Here is a 24,327-nt window from a genome sequence, read left to right as displayed (position 1 = left end):
GTAATTAAAAAGTCTGCTGATAGAATGAGTTTCAAGTGTGATCTGATCCAAAGGTTCTTAAGTTATCAGAGATCTGGACTTAACTTTTTGCTCATCTGGGTTTTTTCCCCCAAGCCTACTCCTTTAACATTATTTCATTTTATGTTAATAACAACAATACAAAAATATAGGGCAATGTGCCCTAATGTGTTCAAAACCTATTATGATCGGAGCACTCTGGTGGAAGTTACCAAAATTCTGAAATGATAGGCCTTTAAAATGGAGAGCCTTGGCCTCAAGTAAAATAAAAGTCTGACTCAATTTTGTTTAAACAGCAGGGAAGTTTTTTATCGCTAATATCAAAAAGGCCAGAGGTAGGGCTGGCTTCAAGAATGACAGGCCAAGGCCCCCTTTCTCTGCAGTTCTCTGGGCTCTGCCCACTTCCATCTGTTGACTCCCTCTTCAGACTGGTAGCAGGTTTGGTGAAGTTCCAGGAATCATACCCAGGCCTTGAAATATATAAAGGCTGAAAAGGACCTTCTTTTCCCATGTCTCCTTTTTTTAGGAATAGAGAAATCTTTCCCAGAAATACCGTAGTAGAGGTTTCCTTACAACCCATTGTCCAGAATTGGACTTCATGCCCTGATAGAGGCCTCTAGCATCGGTTCTCCCCACTTTTTTTAGTAATATTATCCCGATTTTTATCTGGGCATATGACTAGTCATTTAAAAGACGCCTTGTAAATTATTTCCTTGTAAATTTAAGTAAAAATGTTATGTAGAACCTGTGGGAAGTATTCTTAAAAGGAAGGCAGCATCCTCTTTTATCTCCCTTCTTCCATTTTGACTTTTGTAATGCAGACAAGATGGCTGAAGCTTTCACAGTCACCTTAGACCATGAGGACAAGGATACATCCAAAGAGCTGATAGAAGAAAAAGCTGGAAGAAGCCTGGATGCCTGATTTCAGAGATGTGCCCTCACAAGCACTGGACTACCTACCTCCAGATAGGTGAGAAAATAAGACCTGTGTGTTCAATTCATTGTTAATTTGGGTTTTCAATAACTTCTGGTGCGCCTAATCCTGACTGATGCACATGCCCATTCCCAGTCAGTCACTGGCAAGACGAAATGTTAACACCTGACTGGGGGCAAATGGATGGGGGGTGTCATAATGATCACCACCTTAGATATTTACTTAAAAACATATTAAATATATCTGCTAGAAATAGATTACTGTAGGGAAGCAGCATTCTTAATACCTACATAAGACGTCACCTCATTGTAAGTGCTTTAGCATCTTAGTTACAAAACTTCAATTATTATTTCCTAGAAAGTTCAGAGGAACCTTACTCATGCATTATTTAGAGTCTAATGGGTTTTCTGGTAACCTCTATTAATTTTAAGGAAAACATTCTCAGCTGTGCTTTCAAAGGATTAGCCTCCAAAATGCAAGGTTTGGTTTTTAGTTGATTCACTTCTACTTAATTTCAACCACATGAGTTTATTAACAAAAATGTTCTTTTAGCATATTTATTGCTCCACTGAATGCCAATTTCAAACCTAGTATTGATTTCGTTAGTCCTTTCCTTAGATTCCTTGTAGTTTTAGAATTTTGGACTAGATTTGTTAAATAGGCCATTTTCTAACTCCTTCAGAATCCACTTGTATTGTTTCTCTCTTCCAGACGTTCTTTCTGGTTAGGAGAACAGAGTGGAACTTTTCATTTTAACGTCTCTATTGGATTAACTATTTTCATTTACAAATGATTCATTCAACCCACATTTCCAATTCCTTTAGTTTCCTTCAACTCTAAAACTCAAGATGAAATTACAAAGAACTTAGACTATTTTGAGGAAACCATGTGATTCAAGTTCTGTGATTTCTCACTGTGGTCACAGAATTCTACTCGAGTCGGGGTGTGGTATTTGGATAACTGGGAATCCTCAGGCTGTAAGGTAATTTGAGTCTTCTAAGTCAGTTCACTGGACATAATCAACACAAACACCAATAGCAGGAGACCTGTGTTCTGATCCCAACATCGTGGTTTACTAGCTTTGCTACTTTAGACCAGACATTCATTTCACCATTTTGAGCCTGTGCCCTCATCTCTAAAATAAAGGTCTTGATTATAAAATCTTTAGGTCTCCAACTCTATGCTATGCTATGATTTTAAGGAAGATGATGGTTAATTCTTAAAATCCCCAAGAAATAGAAATATTCGTATTCTATTCAAAAGCCAGTTCCAGGCTTGCCTGGTGGCGCAGTGGTTGAGAGTCCGCCTGCCGATGCAGGGTACACGGGTTTGTGCCCCAGTCCGGGAGGATCCCACATGCCGCGGAGCGGCTAGGCCCGTGAGCCATGGCCGCTGAGCCTGCGCGTCCGGAGCCTGTGCTCCGCAACGGGATAGGCCACAACAGTGAGAGGCCCGCGTACCACAGGGAAAAAAAAAAAAAAAAAAGCCAGTTCCAGTGCTTAACGATTCTGAGGGAGCTTTCTTTTCTTTTCCCTTTTTTTAGGCAAATATTTAAAGTGTATAATGTGATGATTTGATATAAATATACATGGTGAAATGATTACCACAGTCAAGTTAACACATCCATCAATGAAGCAGCTTTTTAACTAAAGAAGATAGGACAGTTTCCAGTTCTGCCCTCTTTAGAGTTCAAGGATAATCCATCAGCATTCTTTTTCTGTTAATCTTTAACAAATTGTAAACCAGTAAGTCACCATTCACTAGTCTTTTCCTTAGCGAATTATCTCCAAAGCTCAGCCATTCATATACTACCTTCATGGCTTTGGCCATGTCTCTCTGGTATCTTAGTTATTATTTCTCACCTTCTCTATGTTCTTTTTTACTTAAATTTATTTTGAAGGGAATTTTTATATAATCACTGCTTGATGAAAACTATAAAATCAGTTTTACTTGATAAAAATAGAGGTTAACTGAGAAAAAATCAACAGAAACTTAATTTTTAAAATAGGAAAGTGAAGACGTTTCTATATGACAAAGGCAACCAGCTCCATTTGGTATGCAACATTCGTTGTAGTGTCTCCCCATTATTTCAGTGGTCACCCTTTTTTGCACTAGCAATATCAGCAGCCTCAGTAAGCATTTCTGTTAAAGCTTCATGCACTTTACAGGTAGGATGACTTTCCTACGAATGTGGTGGTGAGTAGTGGAGAGCTACCTGAAGTCATCCACCACCGCAGCCGGAGAAACGTGTCAGTAGGGCGAAATCAAGAGTTTCTTTTACCTTTATTTAGAGAAGTTTTCAAATCTTAGCGAGCCCAAGAATCACCTGAGGCTCTGACTGAAATGCACATTTCTGTGCCTTGCCCAGGTCTAGACTAGAGCCTAGGAGTCTGCACTGTAAAACAGAGGGTAGTTTTCAGACCCTCACTTTGTGAGACATGTGACAAAGCACCCCTTAGTCCATTACTGACTCACTCTTCAGTAACAGTGGAGCACCTTCTGGCTGCTCTGTTAGCCGCTGCAGAGGGGTGTGCAAGACTCAAGATTCAATTCACGGCTCCATGCAGTATTTGATTGTCAAATGAGGTGTACTAGCAACATCTGTCTAGAAGTTCAGGGTTAGGAAGGTCGCTAGGGGCTGAAGCTGTGAGAAAGCTTTGTGGATCCAGATTGGAAGGGTCTGGTGATTTTTTTCAGAGGCAAGTGGGTGGAATCAGAGGGTTCTGGAATCAGGCCAACCTGGAGCTGAAAGTAAGTCTAGGTGAAAAGGCTGGAAGGGTCAGGTAAAGTATAGGCACTTTATCCTGCAGTCAGCTGTTACTCGAAGTCTTCTGCACGGGGCCATGAGGACAGCTTTGTTTTAGGGACAGTAATAACTTGGCATTGATGTTCAGGATGGATTGGATCTGCAGTGCCAAAGGTGCAGCAAGCAATACTGATGGTACACTCTCTAATGAAAAGAAACCTGAGTGGCAAGATTAAGAAAACACTGGACTTATTTATAGGTATGGGGATGAGACGGTGCCCCACACCACAGGTGCCCCTGGAAGGAGAGCACTTTTAAAAGAGTAAGTGCAGAGGAAATCTTCAACAATTCAGCTTCGTTGCAGCCAGTGTAGGGAGCCCCGTAAATAGGCAGAAGACCTGTTTGTGTTGAGCTGATTGACCCCTTCCAGTGTCTCCGAATCTCTGTTAAAATAGAATCATCTCACATACACCTCGCTGCTACTTTCTACTTAAGTACTACTAATAAAATACCACCACCCTGAAATTGGGCTGAATAGGCCCAAGCCACCGCCTGCTTCTGCCCCGGTGATGACCTTGAACCTTCTCAGGTGACCCAGCTAGTAATACCTCTCTCTAGCCAACTGGTTTCTAAAGTTTGCTGCACAGAGGACTCACCTGGGGATTAAAAAACAAACAAACAAACAACAAAACCCCAAAACGCCTAGCACGCACATGTCATATGCAGCATAGTTTGGAAACCATTGGTCCAGCAACATCTCCACGCCTCTTTAAAAAACAAATCCTCCCTCCCTCTCTGTCCTCCGCCGCGAAGGTGCAAGTCGAGGGCTTGCGGCCCGGCTGGGTCTGGTCCCCGCGCCCTCGTCGCTCCCCCTCCCCCCATCCCCCCGCCGGCCCAGCGTGCGCAGCTCGAGGCTCACGTGCGCGGCGCGGGCCGGGCCGGGAGGAGGCGGTGCTGGGGCTTCTCCCGCTCGGCCGCGGCGGAACCGAAAGCGGCGGGCGGGGGAGAGGAAGGAGGGGCGGGCGCGGGGTGCGGTGGCGCGCGGAGGGCCGGGAATGCCCGCGGCGCAGGGCTCCAGAGCTGCCCGGTGGCCGCGTCCGGGCAATGGCCCTCCGTCTGGTCTCCGACTTCGATCTCGGGAAGGACGTGCTCCCGTGGCTGCGGGCACAGCGGGCGGCGTTAGTGGCCGCTGGGGCCGGAGGCGGAGGCCCAGGTGCTGTAGGCGTGCGTCGGGGAGGGGTGGGGCGTGGATGTGGGGGGGTTAGGCAGGGGCAGCGGAGGCGGGGGAGTCGGAGTCCTTCATACCTAGCTGGTTACCGGGCTGGGCCGGGGTGGTTGGTGGGCACCGCCAGACGCGCAGCCTGTGCCCCCTGCTAGCCTGTGAAGGTTGGTGCTGAAGGGGTGACCTTCCCCTCTTCGGAGTCTGGGCTTTGCCACCCTCATCCGGGGCCACTGGCTGAAGGGCGGAGGGACAGCCCCCGGGGCAAGGTGGGCAAGGTCTCGGTGGCGGAGTTGCACTGCTTGTTTTTTTAAACATCTTTATTGGAGTATAATTGCCGTACAATGGTGTGTTAGTTTCTGCTGTATAACAAAGTGAATCAGCTCTACGTGTACATATATACCGATATCCCCTCGCACCCTCCCTATCCCACCCCTCTAGGTGGTCACTGCTTCTTCTAGCGAGTCCTCCAGCTTCTGGCTTAGGGGTTGCGCACAGTAAGTCACCTTCAGTAGAAAGGCTGGGACACTAGTGGTACCCTTGGCATCATCTCATCAGAGCAGGGCGTGGAGGAGCAGCTGCCCAGACTCTGCAACTCCTCCGGCACAAGGCTGCAGGGGGTGGGGGAGGGTCGTTCTCTATGCTTTATTCATATCTCACCTGCCTAAAAAGATTCATCACCTGGGTAGGGGTTCCACCAAGACTGGAGGCTCCTGGAAGTTCTCGCGTAATGAGAAAGAAAAGATGAATCATGGCCGCCAAGAAAACCACCGTATAAATACTTAACAGCTGCACGGTTTGTCCCCACGTTTGTGAGACGTGTTTCTGGGTGAACAGTATCCGTGATTTAGGGGACATGCCACTTAGGATGTGAAGTGCGAGAGGGTAGGGGTCTGCTTTCAGGCTGTGAGCAATGAACTGAGAGCCCACTGTTTTCCAAAGCATCAAGCCCGTCACCACCAACCCAGAGACCACCTATGCCGGCCAGCAAGAGACGTGAGACCAAGTGATCCTCGGGTGTCCTGCCCAACTTCCTCAGGGTGAATTGGAATACATTCTGGGCAGTTGAGCCTTTGATTTTCATCTGTCTCAAAAATCCTTTGTTTTGATTTTGATAAGGGAGTGGAAAGTGACTTTCGAGCCTTCCCAGCATTGATCAACCAAAACTTTAAAGAAGGGGAACTCTGTGATTTCCCAGGTTGTTTTTCAAGAAGAAACGTTTGCTGCAAATAATGTTGCATCTTCAGGGCTTAGGTTCAGGTTCAAAGAAACGATACCCTGGATCCCAGTTGTGCACAGGAGCTAGCCACTTCAGTGTGTTTACCTCTTTTTTTCCCCATCTGGTTTTCCTTAAACACTTAGACTTGCTGGAGGGCATTTTTTGGAGAGGTCCATCAAATTACCCATATCTACAACTCCTTTCCCCTTATCGCTGGAGAAAATTTTCTGTCCTATGGCTTTAGCAGAATATTTGTAGGGTTCCTTGTCTTGGCATGTTAGTTGTTGGTTCCAAACAGGGAGTCATGTTTGTGTAGCTCAAGGCTCCAGTTTGACTAGTGAGTTTGACAAACGACTAGTGTCATTATTAGTAAAGCTTCACTTTGGGGGATTTTTTAAAAGTCTCCTGAATGTCTAAAGAGCTTTTGAAGATTTATGGTTTCTACCACAAAGTGGTCCTTCCTCTGGACCTCCACCTTATATAGCTAAGTGGCAAGTGTCTGAAAATGAGAAGTTAGATGAAGTGTGAAATGCCACAGTCTTATGTATCAGTAATGTGTGTTGTGATTGAAAAGCTGTGTGTGAGCCAGTTAGATTTTGGCTTCCTTGTGTCTTTCACACATCTGTGAAGACATATAAACTTGTGTGTTGACATTTCACCAAACAGCAGATACCCCTGGGTCTTCAGAAACTAAACTTACTAGAAATACCAGATTTTTCTGATATTGGTAGTGTTTTGCTCCTGCAGAGCACCTTGGCAAGATATTAGCCCTATTATACTAAAAGAAATTGTTATTTCTGAAAATCACCAGTGGGTGGTAGCTCAAAAAAACCACAAGTTAATTATTCTGCTGCTGTAATTTGTAGCACTGGCAGGGGAATGTGGGATTCTATTTTATTTCTAGCACAGCTATTACTCCACACATTTGTGCAAATTATTTTCCTTTCAAAGTCTCGGCTTTTCAAATGTAAATTATGAATAATTACACCATTGTAAAGTCTCCTCTCTGCACACTTGCTCTCTAAATTTGAAGCCTTAATATTTTTACATCAACAAATACAATTGAAGATTTCTTAGGGGTGTTAAGTAGTACTCCTGATGTATGACATATTTCTGGCAAAATAGCCACAGAGCTGGGCTAAGTCAGCCAGGACAGAAATTCAGTGCATATATGATAGCATTTTAGTCAAAAAGGGGTTAAGAAGTAAGGAGACCAGATTTGGTTACTGCATGTGTTTCTTGTTCTAGGTTGAACTTTGGGAAAATTATTTCTCCTGAAATAAAGGAAGAAAATATTTGTTCTTTAAAAATTAAAACAGTTATACAAAAGAATACTTTTAACACATCTAAGCTATAAATAATAAAAAAAAGCAAAACTGTGTACCCACCTTAAAAATAGAATAATATCAAGACTTTTGTAGGCTCTTTGTCTCCCTATTTGATCCTGTTGCTCTCCGTATCCCTCATCTGTAAGTTGTTACCTACAACCACTTAAACTTTTATATTTTAACATTTCTTTGATCCTATTTGTAGTTTTAACCCATATGTATATCTCCCTAAGCAAAATATCATTTCATTTTGCTTGTTTGTGAACTTTAAGTAAATGAAAGAACACCATATGTATTCTTTTCATTTTTTTCTTCTCAGTAGTGTAAGATTTATCCATGTTGACTGCTGTAGGCCGTTAGTTTTCACTGCTGTATAGTATTCCATTTGTGTGACTATACAACACTATGGTGGACATGGAGATGCAGTGCTTAGATCTTCCTATCAAGAAAGGGCTTGTCCCAGGTGCTGTAAGTGTGGGCAGCAGATAGCCCTCAGCTGTCAGCGCCTTCAGGGATGGCCTCGGCAGAGGGTTGCATCACCCAACTTTATGCCCCTTTAGTTTAGGTATGGCCTCCTTTAATGAGAGGGTGAGGTGGGGTATAAAGGCCTGGGCATTTTGACTCACATGGGACAACTCTGACAATTCATTTCAGTTCTAGAGCTTCCCCATGGAGGACCCCAAGGTCACCTGAGGCCACTGGGCCTTCATTGTAACTTGACTTCTTCCCCAGCCTGGTCCTGCTTCCTTCTCCTTCCTGCTACAGGTGTTAATCCCACTTTAGTAAGCACTCCCTAGTAAATACCCTGCATACGAAACTGTCTCAGGATGTTTCCTAGGAAACCCAACTTACTTATCTTCATCCCAACAGTGACATTTGGGAGGTTTCTGGGGTTTGCTGTTACAGTCTATGCTTTTACTAACCTGGTGCGTACTTTACATGTTTCTCTAGGATGGATGTCTGACTTTAGAGTTGCTGAGTCACAGGCTATGCACGTCTTCACTTTTCCTGGGTAGTGCCAAATTGTTTTCTAAAGTACTTGTACTTATTAACTACCCCATTTGTGGTATAGAAATGTTTTTGGTACTCTGTATCTTCACAAGCTCTTGATTTTTCCAGATTTTAAATTTCTCGTCAAACTGGTGGGTCTAAACGTTACTTCATTGTGGTTTGAGGTTGAACATCTCTATATATTTGCTGGCTATTTGAGTTTCCCCTTCTATGGGATGTTGGTTCATCCTTTTGTCTATTTGTCTATTGTGGCTTTTTTTAAATATTGATTTTAAGGCATTCTTCATTGTGGATTCTAGTCCTTTGTTCATCATATATGTTGCAGATATCGTCCCTCAATCTCTTGGTTTTTTCAGTTTGTGATTACCTTTGATAAACAAGAGTTCTTGATTATAATGTAGTCTAATTTATGAGTCTTTTCCTTTACGGTTTGTGGTTTTTGGATATTTTAAAGAAATTTAGAAGCCATGAAGACATTTTTATATTAACTTCTAAAAGCTTTAAAGCTTTTTTCTTTGAATTTTGTTATCTTTTTATCCATCTGGAATTTATTTTTGTAATATGATGTAGGAATCAAATTGGGGGACACCAGAACCTTCAAAAGTAGCCCTGATATTTGCTATTTTTAAGCTGGGTGGTGGTTACATGATTTTGTTTTGTTATTTATAGCTTACAGGTGTTAATATATTCTTTTGTAAATTGCATTGTTTTTCTGTGTTAATAGCTAGTAGTTCTAGTGTCACTAACCAAATAGCCCTACCTTTTCTCACTGACAGCAAAACCACTTCCTTCACACATCAAGTTTCCATATGTGTGTGAGTCTCCTTTTCTGGGCTTTTAATTTTGTTCCATTGGCCAATGTTAGACGAAGACATCTTAGTAACTATCTTTCTGTTAAGTCTTGATAACTGGTAGAGTAAGTCTTCTCACATCAGTCATCTTCAGGATCATCTTGGCTATTCTATGCTCCTTGTTCTTACATATATATTTTGGAATCAGCCAGTTAGATTTCACCAAAATCTGTTGGATTTTTGATTTGAGTTGCATTGAATCTGTGGATCAGCTTGGGGAGAATTGGCATCTTTACAATATTAAATCTTCCCAACTATGAATAAAGTATAGCTTGTTGTTTATTTAGAGCTCCTTTATGATTCTTAAGAAGTCTTAGAATTTTCTCCATGAAGGTTTTTGCCAGATTTATTCCTGGGTTGTTATTATTTTTTGTTGCTCTCATAAATAGCCCATTTAAAAACATTATAGGTTCTAACTATTACTGGTATGTAGCAATATAATAGATTTTATATATTAATTTTTCTGTCTAATGCTTAATCCCCTCTTGGAATGTATCATATCTTCAGGAAATTAAGAAAAAGTCTCCGGTATGTAAATTTTCTAAGGTTTAAATGTCACGTATATTTAAGACCAGAAATAATGTAGGTTTTCTTGCCTATATCTCCTTGCCTGCTTCAATTAGTATTAGATTGATGAATTTATTAATGTTCCAGATTGATTAATCTTTCAAATACTGTAGTTATTCATTTTTTCCAGGGAAGTGATATGTTTTACCAGTTATCTGACTCAAGAGTAATGCTTTTATTGTTGCCTCCTAGATACCCCCAGACAGATTTGGGGGCCAGAGGATTGGCTTAGTCACATTGTTTTTGTTTATTGTTTTACTCTTCTCTCGCCACTGTCCTTCCTTTTCACTTTTCCTTCCCCTACCTTCCTAGTCTCCTTTTCTAATTCTTTTTTCTCTTTATTGCTTAACTAATCACCCCATCCTTGATTTTTCTCATTTTATCCAGAATATGAAATATAAATCATATAATAATGTTTACTTCATATGTTTAGAAATTATACTATCTGGTCCTGTTGAGCAGGAGGTTTTATGTGAATTATTTACAGAATAGAAATGTCATAGGATAATTATATCTTAGCACTCCTTGATCTCTGTTTTAGGAACTAGTTCAAATTTTTGTATAGGGCTGTGAGACTCCCTCCACCCCCATAGTCATTGGAAAGAAAAGAAATACTTTTATTTGATTTTTGTCTCATAGCAGTTGGAAACCAAATTTACGTATTTGACAGACATCTTCTTTTAAAGTGAAATCACTCGTGTTTGGCAAAGAATACATTGAAGTGGATGAGACTTATCTGGCAAACCAGCTTTTTTTTTTTTTTTTTTTTTTTTTTTTTTTACAAATTTACCCTAAAGTTTATTTGAAAAGATAAAAGGATGAGAATAGCCATGAAAGGAGAGTGATCACAGAGGACTTGACCACCAAATATTAAAAAGCATTATAAAGCTGTAATCAAAGCAATGTGGCATTAACTTAATAATATGTAGACGGGTCAATGGAACAAGAATAAATAGTTCAGAAATATACATAGGGGTTTACTACATTATAAGTGTGGCATTTCAGAAAAAACATAATTCAATAAATGGCATTTGAACAACTGGGTAACCATTTGTAAACAAAGTATAATGACAAATGTTATCTCATACTGTATACGTATGAGTATAAATACATAAATAAATTTTAGTTGGCTCAAATATATAATTAAAAAAATAAAAACACAAAAATTGTAGAAAAAAATATACCAAGCATTTATATAATCTCAGGGTAGGAAAGACAATTCTGTGCATGACATCAAAGATAGAAACTATAAATGAAAATATAGGGTTTTTTTGAATTTTATTATTATTTTTTTAATACAGCAGGTTCTTATTACCTGTTTTATACATATTAGTGTATACATGTCAATCCCCATCTCCCAGTTCATCCCACCACCAGCTCCCCACCCCCACTGCTGCTTTCCCCCCTTGGTGTCCATACGTTTGTTCTCTACATCTGTGTCTCTATTTCTGCCTTGTGAACTGGTTCATCTGTACCATTTTTCTAGATTCCACATATATGCGTTAATATATATTTGGTTTTTTCTTTCTGACTTACTTCACTCTCTATGACAGCCTCTAGGTCCATCCATATCTCTACGAATGACCCAATTCTGTTCCTTTTTATGGCTGAGTAATAGTCCATTGTATATATGTACCACATCTTCTTTTTTTTTTAAAATAAATTTATTTATTTTATTTATTTTATGGCTGTGTTGGGTCTTCGTTGCTGTGCGCGGGCTTCTCATTGTCGTGGCTTCTCTTGTTGTGGAGCACGGGCTTTAGGCGCCCAGGCTTCAGTAGTTGTGGCACTTGGGCTCAGTAGTTGTGGCTTGTGGGCTCTAGAGCGCAGGCTCAGTAGTTGTGGCACACAGGCTTAGTTGCTCCGCGGCATGTGGGATCTTCCCGGACCAGGGCTCGAACCCGTGTCCCCTGCATTGGCAGGCAGACTCCCAACCACTGCGCCACCAGGGAAGCCCTGTACCACATCTTCTTTATCCATTCATCTGTCGATGGGCATTTAGGTTGCTTCCATGACCTGGCTCTTGTAAATAGGGCTTCAGTGGACACTGGGGTGGCAAACCAGCTTTAATTTTACATGAGCTGTGACTCACCAACACCTTTAATATCTAGATACTCTCCGTTTTTTTAGTAGGTTTACTTATGCAAGTATTTATCAGAATGCTACATTTTTCCTTCATGAACTCTGATTTCACTGAACTGTAAAATTAAACCACATTTCCTCGTTTGAAATTGCTAAACTTCCTCTTCTGGACTTTCCAGAGTTGAACTAGTGGGAGAAGAGTCAGAATGAATAAGCAAAGAGGTTATTGAATAAGTCTTTTAAAAGGGTGTGTCTAAAACATGAGCAACTAATCCGGGGAGGAAGGGCCGATGGGTTTATAGTGTGTGGTGAGACCCTGGTCTCTGGCTTACCAACATTGCTAAATTTATCGAATGCAAATATCCTTCAGATGAGAACCATGTACTTAACTGCAGGATTATTTAAGACTGCAATTCTTACTCCCTAACAGACCCATGAAGGCATTATTTTTATTATTTCTTTCTACTCTGGTTACATTATAAGCAGGTCCTGGTTATGCTATCTAATGAATATTGTTTAATGTATATTATTTATAAATATGTAGTTCACTGGTTCTCAGCCCTGGCTGCACATTAGAATAACAAGGGAAACTTAAAAATACAGACACCAGGGAGTAGGGCCCTCACCAGCTCAAAAAAATTAGGATATTTGGGACAGGGCTTGGACATCCATGTTCTTTTAAAATCTCCCCTGATGATTCTAACACAACACAAGCATTGAGAACCATTGATTTAATGGAATAAGCATATATCATGTGTTGTAACCTGCACTTGTTGGAGAATTTTTTTCTCTTAATATTTTAGTGATTTGGAAATAGATGTGCTTTTGCAAGGAAATTGGATTTTCTTAGCAAGATTCTTGTAAAGAAGTTTCTTATCTTAGTTGAAACCTTTTAAGTGTACTTTTGAGAAGTTCTCTTCCAGCATCCTTATAATCTTGAAAGAAAAAAAAAATGCTTCTCAAAATATTGACACATTGCATTCCAGGAGTTTTGAGTCATGTGCAGGATGAAAAGGAACTCACTGAAATCCTCTTTAGATGTCTGCAAAATCCACCTTAAAGGATTTTTCAGTAATTATCCGTTTTCCCATTGTGAGTATGATACAGGAAACTTGGTTCATTCTGTTTACCTTTTCCTAGGCTTGAAATTAGTCTGTGCCACTTTTTCAATATATGGTATTGGCCAAATATCCTAACTTCATTGAAACTCAGTTGTTTTACCCATACAATGGGCCTGTAGTACCTTATACAGTATGATTGAGATAGCAGTGAGAACTCTGTAAATTATGAAGTGCTGTTCAGCAGTAAGCTAATTGAATCATACTATTATCCTAAGAGACCAAGTGATTATTCTTATTTTTTTTAATATTGAGAATAATGTGTCTGATACCTCAATATACATTGAAAAGTGTATATACCCATATATAAGCAACACTTACCCCCTTCTTTGCCCTGCCCCCTGAAGAGCCAGGCAGCTTCTTCTTGTGAGGAGTTGGCAAGAGAGATCTCAGGATGATTCCTAAGTTCTCAGTGAACCATCTAAATGTTTTCCACTCCCAGCTCCAGTGCAGGGGTTGAGCTCACCAATTATCCTGATTTTGTGTCTTGATTTTTCCTTTTTAATCAGGAATACAAACTGAAATTTGCTCTGATTTATAGGATATTTTGCATATGTTTTATCTGAATATTGGAATTTGTCATAATCAACATAATATTTTAACATCTAATAACACTATTCTTGTGTGGGGAAAATGAGTCAAGTTTAAGCAATTTAATTTTGAGGAAATTGGGGATATATACTTTTCTTCCCCATTAATGATGATAATTATCAATGCTGTTTATAACCAGTGTTTAAATCCTTTAACTGTAGAAATCGGAGGAATATCCAAAAATTTTAGAAGAAAAATGATGGTCCGTTAACTTACAAGTTAAATGTTTTGTGTAAAAAATCTTTATATCCTTTGTCAAATATGGCCTTCATACAGAAAAGTACACAAATCACAAGTGCAACTCAGTTAATTTTCACAAAGTGAGGCACACCCATGGAACTGGCACTCAGAGCCGGAAGGAGAAAATTAATAGAACCCCAAAGGTCCCCTTCATACTCCTTTCCAGCAATCACTCATCTAGCGCAATAGATTCTTTTTGCCAGATTTTGAAACTTGTGTGTAAATTAAATCATACAGTTTGTACCTTTTTTGGGAGGGGTGAGTATGTGGGCTTCTTGTACTCATTTATGGTGTATGTTATAGCAAGTTAATTCATTTTTAATGTTGTATAATACTCCATTGTTTGACTGTACCACAATTTATTCATTGTTTGCTTGATGGATATTTTGGGTTTCCAGTTTTGACTATTATGAACCATAGTGCTATATTTATTTATTTATTTATTTTTGGCTGCTTTGGGTCTTTGTTGCCATGTGCAGTCTTTCTCTAGTTGCAGCAAGCAGGGGCTACTCTTCTTTGCGGTGTGTGGGCTTCTCACTGCGGTGGCTTCTCTTGTTGTGGAGCACATGCTTTAGGCATGCGGGCTTCAGTAGTTGTGGCACGTGGGCTCAGTAGTTTTGGCTCATGAGCTCTAGAACGCAGGCTCAGTAGTTGTGGCGCATGGGCTTAGTTGCTCCACAGCATGTGGGATCTTCCCGGACCAGGGCTTGAACCCGTGTCCCCTACATTGGCAGGCGGATTCTTAACCACTGCGCCACCAGGGAAGTCTCTGAACCATAGTGCTGTAGATGTCGTATGTGTTATTTGCCACAATATGTGTATACTTCTTATGAGATATATGTACAAGGGCAACTTTTGAGCCATATATATTCAGCTTCAGTAGATTCTGCTGGTTTTTTCCAATATGTACACTTCCATTAGCAAGGCTCCCTTGAGGTACTTCCTAATCACTGCTCCTTTCCTCTTCCCTAAAGGTCATTACTAGTCTGATCTCTAATAAAATAGATTAGCTTTGCTTGTTTTTAAACTCTATGTAATGGTATGATCAGTATTCTTTTGTATTTGGCTTTTCACTAATATTGTATTTGTTAGATATGTTTGTAAACATCTGCTAAGTATTAACTTGCTATTATTGTTTCAGGTGTTTTAGAAAACAATTATGAGAGCTTACGTGTACTAAATGTTGAAAGAAATGGAAATATTATTTATACCTATAAGGTATGCCTATATTCTTTTTTTAAATTGTGGTAAAATATACATAACATAAAATTTACCATTTTAACCATTTCTTTTTTTACAGAGTTTTATGCTGTATCTTATTGAGGGGTAGTGAATAAGACCTGTTGGCATTTAATCTTTAACATATGACATTTTTTATTTTGTGAGATTGAGTAGGGTAATTGAAATTCAGTCTTATGAAATATTTTCTCATTTTAAATAAAAAACTACACAGTGTCTGACACAGTGCTCAAATGTTTTGAATAGATGAACAGTTTCATTTTCTACAGGAAAAATGCCAAGTAAGAGATGTTTAAACCTAATTAATGTTAAATTTTTATCTTTGAGAAAATATTAAATATTATTACTATACATCATCTTTTCAAACTTATATATGCTCAGACTTTTGAGGTATTAATATTTGACAGTGTGTCTTCAATATTAATTGTTCTAAGGAAAGAAAATTTAACTTTACAGATAACTTTACCATAGTAGTGAAAAGTGGAAGAATGATAACAGTGGTCAGTTTGCTTTGCACAGTTGTATTACTGTACTTTTTTTTTTTTTTTTGCTTAAAAAAAGTTATTTTAAGTTGTATCTATGAGGATGCTGCGTTAAAGGAGTTGTACGATTCAAAAAGTTTTACTTATAAGAATATCAGGGACTTGTTCTGGCCACTTTCAGTGACCGTCATATATATTCTCTTACAGAAATAAATGGAAGTACAAAAAGATTCGCTCCTTCACCATGCTCAGTCCTAGGAGACAGGGTCCCCCAGACTCACTGAGCTGTACATTCTTATTGCTTTTCACTCTTTGATCCATATGACCAGCAGAAACAGGTTCAGTCCCTCTCTGACAGCAGGCTACCTTTAGAGTGCCTGTTGCTAATACTGGTTGAATTATTGCAGGTTTCTTTTAAAACTAGTAACTTCCTAAACAATGACATTTAATAAACATCTAGTTAATTTTTTCTTTTCAGGATGATAAGGGAAATGTCTTCTTTGGATTGTATGATTACCAGACCAAACAAAATGAGGTAAAAATCACCATAGATTATAGTTACTTATTGGTTACTTTCCTGCTATTCAAGTTTTCCTTCTTTCTAGATACAACTTCTTATTTCATTTTATTTTCTAAAAATTTAGTTTATATTTCTTTGCTTCCTTCTCTTCTCCCTTTACCATTATCTTAAAAAAAATAAATGTATAAGGAGTCCTGGAACAAAATGTCACCTGGTCTCTTAGTCCTTTGAGATTTAAGCCAAGTTGATGCAAACCAATTATCCAATGTTTTGTAGGAATGTAGGAAGTCCAACGCCCTCCCCAGATTTGTGTGCTACCAGAAGCTTAGGATCTCATAATGACCTCTGGCTCTGACTTCTGCTTCTGCGTAACCTTCACTGTTCTTGCTTTTCATTACTTCTCAAAGATCCAGGTTTAGAACCAGCCTCCTTTTCTTAATCTTTCCTCAAACCACTCACGTAAGACATTGATTAACGTGACAGGCCTGTCTAATTCTTGGGGCAAATGGGAGGGAGTCACTTTGTGCCTACATAAAAACAATTTACCAGTATTGAGGGACTCAGAAGTCTATAAATGTACACTGGCACAGAAGGCGCTCCAAAACACATTATTACATGAAAAAAGCAAGTTGCCAGAATAATACATTCCATTTATGGTTAAAAAACTTGCAAGACAAATATGTACGTGCATAAATATATATTAAAAACTCATTTTGAATGATCTGGAAGGCTACGGAGCAAATTACAAACATGTTTCCTTTTCAGAGGAAATTGGAATTGGGTGAATGTAATGGAGAACGTAGACTTTTTATTTGGTAGTGTTTGCATGTTTTAAATGCTGAGACTCTCCTTGTGTGTTACTTATTAATTAAAAGGATAAAACACTGAAAACTTAAGTGTATACGTTCATGACTCTTCTTACTTATAAATAAGAATCTCTCAGAGCAAGAGTCAAAGGAAACCAAAATTTCTCACATGAATTCAGAGCCTTCATATTAACTCAAAGTTCCCTTTTCCTGACTTTTCAACATTTTCTATCAACTTCTGGCCACTGGATTCTAGTATGTTCTCAGTGGTTCTTTAGTCTGCAGGTACTAATTACCTTCGTACTAGTTCTGCAGTCACTGTATCTCTTAGCCTGCTCTCTCCTGAAGTCTAAGGCTCTATCTTTCCTTATCCTCTAAGTGTATTTTAAGAGACTTTACTTAATATAACTGTGATTGGCTCCAGTTCCTCAATCTGCACCTCACATCCTCCTTCTGCATGACCATTTTAATTTTCTTTACTATTCCAGGAAATGGAATCTTGCAACAATCAAACAGCAAGAAAATAAAAATAAAGATTAAATAAAAAAGAAGACTGCTTTGCCAGTATTCTAAATACGGGAGTCCTTTAGGGGATGCACTTGTGACAGTCTGTTAGACATAGTTAATGATGTCATAGTCATGTAAATTGATTAGTTACTTGCCTCAATAATCATAATAGCTAACACTTGAGTACTTATTATGTGTGGCAGACACTGTAGTAAGTACTTTCACATGGATTATCTAACTCACCACTTCTAAGGATCTCCTGAGATAGGTTGTATTATGATTTCAGTTTTACTGATGGGAGGATAGAGAGGTTGAATAACTCATCTAAAGTCACACAGCTAGCAAGTGGCAGAGTTAGGATTTGAACCTGGGTCTAGCTTGGCTCCAAGTTCTATGCTCTTAACCACTATACTATATTGTCTCATGGTTAAGTTTCAGTGCCAAAGATGGCCTACAATAGCAAACTTTTTTCTTAAAAAATAATCTGAAACTTCTCAGTATGGATGAACTGGTTCACTGGTGGTTCTTTAATAAAATGCTTTGCCACAATGATACTTGCTAGAGAGCTGAATGGGAATTGCATTCATGAAATTGTTGTTCAACATGAAACTCCAAACTAAAAAATACTTCTGTTTTAATAGCATCTCTATACATTTGAGAAAGACTTGCAAGTTGTCAGTTGCTCAGTCAACAGGGAGAGAACTTTGCTGGGTAAGTTGAACTCTTTCATTGCTACAATTCAAGAACTAAACTACATTTTTTTAGTTTCAAAGTATTGAATTTTTGCAATATTTGATCATTCTATGACAATGGTTTTCTGGGAGAAGATGCACTTGGGAGATTAGATTTGAAATAAAGAATCTGTAGAGTCTATCTACAAAAAAGAATACTTTGTATTTCACCTTAATCATCCACTGACAGCTTTGAGCCCTCACTTATTTTGGGTATAAAATGGTAAACTGTTAAAGCCGCTGTATGGATCATTTGCTAATGGATTATTTTTTTCTTTTTCCATTAGCTGCAAGTTTAGTTCAAGCTGCTAAAGAGGGAAGAAGGAATGAGCTTCAACCAGGTAATGAAATTACAGTTTTTAGTACTTATTGAGAGATGAAGATTTATTGAACTACTGTCAAATTGCAAGCATTTTTACAAATAGCTTTATCTCAGAATAAAAAGGCAAAGGTCATGTCAAGCATGAAAAAGAGGTTTCTTTACATTTTTTCCAAGTAAACAAGAAAGTACAGAAAATAATATAACAGTGAATAACAGAAATATTAAAAAGGCAATTAGCATCTGCAGACTGAACATGGAGAACACACTAGAAACCCTACAGGCAGAAGCTGGTACAAAAGGTTGGGAAGACGTTAGTATTGCTTGGAGAATGCCATTTTATCCTGATATCTGGTGAACTTCTAACCAGCACATATTGCATTATGAATAGTCCACGAATTCTAAATAAAAATCAGTTCTACTCATTTGCCGAGACCCACTGCATAGTTGATTACTTATATGATTCCCACCCTCACTTCCTTTTAACATTTTTTATCATCCATCTGTTCAGAACTCAACAAATATGGAGTGCCTGCAATGGGTCAGGCTCAATGCACAGCTCTGGGGATACAACGGATGCAAGAGAGGAGTGGCGATTGCCCACACGGCGAGCTATAGGGTCTAGTGGTAGGCGGGGTGCCCCATGAGATATGTGTCCCGTCTCAGAAGCTGGGCAATAAGCCTAGTGGGACCAGCTTTTCAATTTATCAAGAGAAGTATGGACTGTTATGTAAAATTTTAATTTTTAAATGTTGGCCCAGATATATATTTTTTAAATAAATAAACTTATTTATTTATTTATTTATTTTTGGCTGCGTTAGGTCTTTGTTGCTATGCATGGGCTTTCTGTAGTTGCGGCGAGCGGGGGCTACTCTTTGTTGCGGTGCATGGGCTTCTCACTGAGGTGGCTTCTCTTGTTGCGGAGCACGGGCTCTAGCCTTGTGGGCGCCAGAGCGCAGGCTCAGTAGTTGTGGCACACGGGCTTAGTTGCTCCGTGGCATGTGGGATCTTCCCGGACCAGGGCTCGAACGCGTGTCCCTTGCGTTGACAGGTGGATTGTTAACCACTGTGCCACCAGGGAAGTACCAACCCAGATATTTAAAAAAAAAGTTCTCTTCAGGCAGTGATAACCACCTGTGGCTGGATCCAGCCTGTGGACTACCATTTTTCAACCTCTGGTCAGGTAGATCGCATGTCAGTCTCTTTCTATTCCTATCCTGCAGTGGTTTCCGTCTCTTCTGTTTGTTTGGCACTTCAGCTCCTTCTTTTGTTAGCAGAGTTCCCACTCGGATGTATTTTCCTGCAGTTATGTGTGATGGAAAACCCTTTATAAATACTTTTCAGTGAGGCTTATGAGGCAGTCCTGGGCTCCCACAGAGCCAGCTTAGAGTGTCAAGGGAACCAGAGCTGAGTCTGGATGGGACCTTCTCAGGGACCTCAGCAGAACAGTTTATGAGAGACGTTGGCGGGCAGAAGGCTTTCCCTGAAATCTCATCATTGTTTTACTCATCCTAACCTTCCCTCCTGCCATGTTATACTGAGAACCTCTGCGGTCCTCTTCCCTCTTCTGTGTCATGTCTTCCTCTGTTTTTTTTTTGGCTGCGTTGGGTCTTCGTTGTTGCATGCGGGCTTTGTCTAGTTGTGGCGAGCAGGGGCTACTATTCGTTGTAGGGCGCGGGCTTCTCATTGCAGTGGCTTGTCTTTGTTGCGGAGCCCGGGCTCTAGGCTCACAGGCTTCAGTAGTTGTGGCTCTCGGGCTCTAGAGCGCAGGCTCAGTAGTTGTGGCGCACGGGCTTAGTTGCTCCGTGGCACGTGGGATCTTCCCAGACCAGGGCTCGGACCCGTGTCCCTTGCATTGGCAGGCGGATTCTTAACCACTGTGTCACCAGAGAAGTACCTCATGTCCTCCTCTTAGCATCCTCTGCTCCTCTTAGAATTAGGTGCAATGCTTAATTCAGAGATGATGGAAATGGACTAGCTGAAGCAAGATAGGTTCTAAAACATTGGTGTTCTGACTCCTAAAACAAGGGAATGGATGTGAGCCTGATCTCCTGGGCTAATAGCTGCTTGTGTTCATCCCAATTATGAGGCTAGGCATCTGTACAGAACCTTGGATTAGGTCCCTGTGCCTCCCAGTTCTTTTTGAAACCTTATTCGTTTGAGCCTTAGAAGTTCCTTACTATGTTGGTAAACCCAGTAGAAACTATAATCTTTACATGATATTTACCATCTATGCCTAATCGTCATGCAGAAGAGTGGCGATTATGTATATCATAGAATGTACTTTCAGGCCAACTTTATTGTAAGTTTGATTTGGTTACAACATTAAATCCTATTCAGGTAATGTTACTAAGCTTTGAAAATTTGATGTACCTCTCGTGAAATTATCTGATCACATCTTTTGAAATAGTAGAATGAATAGTGTTAATTTTTGTATTGGAAACCCCATACTTTATCTTAGCTCACCTTTTATACCAGCCACTACACTGAGAACCAGCTCTGCCCAAATGTAATTTGACAGGCAGTGCCTCACCTCAGCTGCTCTACCTACTTCTCGCTTTTTGCCCAGAGCCCTTGGGAAAATCTGCTTACCAGCTGCATGTGTACCACCTGGAAGTATGTTTAGAAAGGATTTCCAATAGGATAAGCCATGACCAATCGGGGGACAAGGAGCTGAAGGATGAATACTCCCCCTTTCCAGCCCTCAAGTGGATGATTCTGAGGTGCAGTCCATGCAAGGTGGTCAGTCAATTGACAGTGCCCGTACACTGCATACCCTTCTTCCCTATTTCACTCTCCCCACTCCCTCGTGCCAGCACCTCGTGGCTAAAGTGATCCTGTCCCCTGAGATGACTTCTTGTTTTAGTTTGGGTTTCCCCTGTAAGTAGAGTCTGAGGCAAGTATTTGAGCCCAGGTAGTTTATTTGAGGGATGATCCTAGGAAACACTATTAAAGGAGAGTTTAAACAGAGATCTGAAAGGAGGGAGCAAGCGTGCGCCACAGGGAAGCACATTTCTGGCAGAATGAACAGCCAGCGCAAAGGCCCTGAGGCCAGAGTGCTTGGTAGACTCACTGTTCAAGGATAGTGAGGTCAATGAGGCTGGAGTGGCATGAACAGCGGCAGAGTGGTGGGAACTGAGGCCAGCGGGAAATGAGGGTAAGGTGCAGACAGATCATGGAGACACTTACGAGGCCTTTTGTTCAGTTAAGATTTCAGAAATTATGTGACCAGAAAGACCTATAGGATCTATTGTAATGATTTGTCCTTTGAACAGATATTTTGCAAATGTTTTGCCTTTTGCAAAGACTTATTTTATCTGTCCCTGAATAACCTGATAAGCCATTTGATTATAAAATGTAGTTTGCCTTAAGGTATTAACACACTGTTGCTTATAATGAGATTTTTCCATTGCAAATGAGACAGACTGTAACATCTCTCATATGAGCAAGATAGGGTTCCTTGGTCTACATACTCTACAGTAAGGTTTTTGTCAACAGTGCTTCTCTTATTGGCTGAGGCCGTGGCAGACTTAATGTTTTATTTAGGAAATGGCCTTCCACAGGGGCCAGGCTTAGGTGCCCCTTTCACTCTCCCCGGTGGAGTTATGTTTGCCCCAAGGTACAGCAGGTGCTTTGATTTCAGAGCTCTAATAACCAGAGCTTCTTCACAGCCAGATTCTACTGGACTCTTCCAACTTTGTCACCGTTTCACAACATGTACCTTCACCTGCATCAGACCAGGTTCTTTCTTTTGCTCACTCTTCATCCTCCCAATGCCATGCCTATTCCTGTGCTTTAAAAATTTTTTTTTTAAATTCACTTTAAACAAAACAAAACAAAAATGTTCATCCATTTCTCCCCACCCCTCCTCTACCCCCACCTCCTGCAACCACCAGTCCGTTCTCTGTCTCTATAAGCTTGGTTTTGGTTTTGGTTTTGGTTTGGTTTGGTTTTTTTGATTCCACATATAAGAGAGATCGTACGGTATTTGTCTTTTATTAAAGTAAAGTTGACTTACAATGTTGTGTTAGTTTCTGGTGTACAGCAAAGTGATTCAGTTATACATAATATGTATTTTTTCAGATTCTTTTCCTTTATACAAGGTTATTACAAGGTATTGAATATAGTTCCCTGTGCTGTACACTAAGACCTTGTTGTTTGTCTATTTTATATGTAGTAGTATGTATCTGTTAATCCCAAATTCCTAATTTATCCCTCCCCAGCTCCTTCCCTTCTGGTAACGGTAAGTTTGTTTTCTGTCTGTGAGTCTGTTTCTTTTCTGTAAATAAGTTCATTTGTATCATTTTTTTAGATTTCACATATAAGTGATATCATATGTTTGTCTTTCTCTGTCTGACTTACTTCAGTTAATACGATAATCTCTGGGTCCAACCATGTTGCTACAAATGGCGTGATTTCGTTCTTTGTTTGACTTACTTCACTTAGCGTAGTACCCTTGAGGTCCATCCATATTGTCCCTTTTTTTTTTTTTTTTTTTGCGGTATGCGGGCCTCTCACTGTTGTGGCCTCTCCCGTTGCGGAGCACAGCCTCCGGATGCGCAGGCTCAGCGGCCATGGCTCACGGGCCCAGCTGCTCCGCGGCATGTGGGATCTTCCCAGACCGGGGCACGAACCCGTGTCCCCTGCATCGGCAGGCAGACTCTCAACCACTGCGCCACCAGGGAAGCCCCATGTTGTCCCTTTTGATCCTGCCGCTCTCCTTCCCGTGCCTGGACTCTCTGAATTCTTGAGACAACTTTAAGCACTTCATGGAATCAGCACATTTTATGGATGAAAATGATTGTAGAAATGATCTGATTCTGTAGTTTTCCACTTTATTTTTAAAGAAAGCACTGGGAATTCCCTGACGGTCCAGTGGTTAGGACTTGGTGCTTTCACTGCCAGGGCCTGGGTTCGATCCCTGGGCAGGGAACTGAGATCCCGCAGGCCACACATTGGTGCGGCCAAAAACAACAACAACAAAAGCCTCCAAAGCACTAAGGCCTAGGAAAGCTTCATGATATGCTGAAAAGTATATATTAGGTTAGTGGCAGATTTTAAACTAGAACCGATGTCTCTAGAATCCTAATCCAGAGTGCTTGCTGTTAAACTGTGGAATCACATGGTATGTTATTGAGAGACATTCCTGTTTGCACAATTACTCTTATCGTTAAACTACTTTTATTAGTTAAGTATCTGGGCTGCCCCAAAGAAGGAAAAAATTAGTGTAGGAAGATGGTTTTTGACCTTGATAATCCTCCCATTTTAAAGGCAAGTGCATTTAGCTGATAGCTGGTTATCTCATCTGGGAACAGATTCACTGACAAAAAGGCCAAGTAGAAAGTGATTCCTTATTTTTCCAATGAGACGATTCCCTTGCCTGCCCCCCAGAAATCTTTTCCCCCAAAAGCTTTTAGGGCAAGAGATGAAACAGTCAAATATCAGCTTCTACTATTTACTATGTTAAACTAGTTATATACACTTAAAACAACATAATAAGGAAAATTACTTTTTTTCTCATTCTCACAGAACATTGTTATTCTATTTTTTTCCACAAGTATCTTTGACACCAATCTCTCTCTTATTCTTAGAGCCATTTTTTGAGTCATCAAGCAGATTCCCAAAGTACCTCACCTTTACCTTGTCCCAGTTATTAGAAATATAGCCCCTTTGAATTGTGAGTGATCCTGTCACTGGATTTTTATTCTAAGCTACAAGTACCCGTCAGCCAAGCAATATGTGTTTTTCATTTGTTCTGTCATTGTGTATTTGTGATCCCACATAATAACTCACTCACTG

At 40.2% G+C, this 24,327-nt stretch overlaps 1 protein-coding gene across 2 annotated transcripts in view; it reads left to right on the top strand.

Moving 5' to 3' along the window:
* Positions 1 to 4,802: 4,802 nt before the first annotated feature.
* GSAP (gamma-secretase activating protein) overlaps positions 4,803 to 24,327 on the top strand; it is a gene marked incomplete at its 5' end in the record, with an annotated part of 88,339 nt that continues 68,814 nt past the window's right edge. For both annotated transcript variants that reach the window (XM_082846651.1, XM_082846650.1), the window contains 5 exons: positions 4,803 to 4,911; positions 15,066 to 15,142; positions 16,124 to 16,180; positions 18,120 to 18,189; positions 18,497 to 18,550. In XM_082846651.1, the coding sequence (XP_082702777.1) occupies positions 4,803 to 4,911; positions 15,066 to 15,142; positions 16,124 to 16,180; positions 18,120 to 18,189; positions 18,497 to 18,550 (367 nt within the window). The remainder of the gene's footprint in view (positions 4,912 to 15,065; positions 15,143 to 16,123; positions 16,181 to 18,119; positions 18,190 to 18,496; positions 18,551 to 24,327) is intronic.

Source organism: Leucopleurus acutus (assembly GCF_964270905.1).
Source record: "Leucopleurus acutus genome assembly, chromosome: 9".
NCBI classification, from domain to species: domain Eukaryota; kingdom Metazoa; phylum Chordata; class Mammalia; order Artiodactyla; family Delphinidae; genus Leucopleurus; species Leucopleurus acutus.
The sequence above is the reverse complement of the archived record's forward strand: the minus strand, read 5'-3'. Positions and strand labels throughout refer to the sequence as shown.